The sequence below is a fragment of the Silene latifolia genome, chromosome 1 (assembly GCF_048544455.1).
Source record: "Silene latifolia isolate original U9 population chromosome 1, ASM4854445v1, whole genome shotgun sequence".
Classification (NCBI taxonomy): domain Eukaryota; kingdom Viridiplantae; phylum Streptophyta; class Magnoliopsida; order Caryophyllales; family Caryophyllaceae; genus Silene; species Silene latifolia.
In genome coordinates this window covers 98696218-98698573 of record NC_133526.1, presented here as the reverse complement: position 1 = coordinate 98698573, position 2356 = coordinate 98696218, and the positions used below count along the sequence as shown (strand labels likewise).

Sequence of the window (2356 nt, the reverse complement as noted above, 5' to 3'; positions counted from 1 at the left end):
GTTCCAGAAACCTGACACTGCTACAAGCTTCCCCTTCTTGTTCAAGCAACTATACATTCACAGGATCATCCCTTAGCTTCATCTGTAAGAATTCAAGATTCATCCTAGCCCTAGCAGTGTTATTAACTATGTCATCAAAATTTTCCTTATTTAGCTGCTTCAAAAGCCACTTAAGACATTTCAGCTTCTTTACCAGGTTGAACATCTCAGAGCCATCCTAATCCTTAGACCAAGCCTGAACCACACAAGCCTTAAAATATGCAGCCTTACTCCATATATTATGATATTTGAAGCTTCTCCTTAGCTTCTCTATATCCCCATGTGTTTGAACCACACAGGGAGAATAATCAAAAGTACCCTCTGTATAAAAATGAGCATAGACAGACCCATTATCCTGTAACCAAGAAGAATTCACCAACATCCTATCTAATCTACTAAATACTCTTGAATAGGAGTCCTGCTTATTGGTCCAAGTGTAATAAGATCCAATAGCAGAGCAGTCAGTGACACCACAAAAAGCCACACACCTCTGAAAATCATCCATCTCTTCAAAAGTAGAATTTCCACCTAATCTCTCAAAAGGGACCAAGACAGTATTAAAATCACCACAGATGACCCAAGGACCCTTAAGACTTCTACTATAAGCACCTAAATCACTCCATAGTGCTTTCCTCTCATTCCAATCATTGAAAGCATACACCATGGTGCAAAAGAAAGAATACCCAGTGCCTAAATCTTTAACCTTCATATGGATAGCCTGAGCACTGTAAGCAAGAAAATTGACACTAAACATAGAAGGATTTCACAGCACCCAAATACGTCCATCTTTATGATAAGAAGTATTAGTAGATAAACTCCAAGTAGCACACAAATTATTCCTCACATTATTTAGAGACAAAGGTTTAAACTTTGTCTCAAGGAGACCAAAAAGCCCAATCTGATGGTGATGTAAAACCACTTTATAGTACTTTGTTTAGATGGGCTATTCAGTCCCCTAATATTCCAAAAACCGAAGTTATACATTACCCCCAGAAGGAGGTAATATACTACCATTAACACACACCACACCAATCCCAGTGACAGGAGTAGCAGTATTCAGGGAGTTAAGGAAGGTATCCTTACCAAACATTCCTGGACTTTACCCTTTGTTAATCAGCTCCTGCCTACTAAACTTGATAATCTTCTTGGCAGGGGTCTGTGCAACATGATATTTCCCATTCCATTCCCAAGATACCTGGAATTGATTTGGCTTTTCCATGGTTGTAACCAGACCAGTCTCAGTTGGAGAGATTGCAGATACAGGCACCACCACAGGAGCAGCTAGACGTCCCTGTTGAACCTTTGGTCTCTATTGCTTCTTAACCTCCTTGATGTTCTTACTCTTCTGAGGCTGGTTTGGCTTGGGTTTCCTACATTTGCAAGTCTCATGACCCACTCCCTTACAATGTTTGCAAAGAAGGGGCTTCTATTCAAAGACCATCTTTACAGTGACCACCAACCCATCTTAATCCATAAATTTGACATGCTCAGGGATAGGTTTACCAAATGGGACTTCCAACATAACCCTATAAAACCATGAGCGAGTCTTGTTCTTAGTAGCCACATCCATCTGGACATACTTACCCAACAAACAAGCTATCCTAGGTAAACACTTCCCCCAGAATTTCAGAGGTAAATGCTCAAGCCTAACCTAAACAGGAACCTCCTTAACATCATCTTTGGTTAACTCAACATCCGGGCTCCATGGGCACAATTAAAGGTTTATTGTCAAATAAGTAATGTCCTTCCTACAAGACACGATCTTTCGCAGCTTTCGTGGAAAATATAACAAGAAAAACCCCATTAGGGAGGAAGGTTACCTTGTCAATAGGAAGATTCCCCCAGTTTTTCTTGATGAAGCCATCCACCACCTCCACTGGAGGATTGGCCCCTAGAATAAAGCAAAACACCGAATTTTGTCAATACTCAAGCTCATCCTTAACATCCTCAGCAGTGAAACGCAGCAAATCCGAAGGCTCCTCTTCAATCACGGTTAATAGCGAATTGCCCTTACGCCTCTTCTGGACAAGCCACTCCTGATCCTCTGTTTGAAGTGAATCCAGATCATAAGGCTGGACCCCAACCATTTCATTAACATTCTTAGTTTTCTGCACATCGTCCACACTAGGTCCTCCGATAACAGCAGTACCCACTGGAAAATCAGATACATAATTTTTTGCATTATTAATAATTTGTTAAGATACAGAGGAGACTAGAGGAGGAAATTGTTCAACATCTGAACAATTGATAGACATATTTTTGATTTTAAAAAATAGGGATTTTTGGTTGATTTTTTTTTTTTAAAATTTTAGGGTTT

General features: G+C 40.0%; 1 protein-coding gene across 1 annotated transcript; it reads right to left on the bottom strand.

Annotated features, from left to right (window-relative positions):
* Positions 1-217: 217 nt before the first annotated feature.
* On the bottom strand, positions 218-1258 carry LOC141651588 (uncharacterized). Its single transcript, XM_074459293.1, has 2 exons — positions 1143-1258; positions 218-764 (listed from the first exon to the last, which is right to left on the bottom strand). Exons 1-2 carry the CDS (start codon positions 1256-1258, stop codon positions 218-220), a joined length of 663 nt encoding a protein of 220 aa, XP_074315394.1.
* Positions 1259-2356: the final 1098 nt, after the last annotated feature.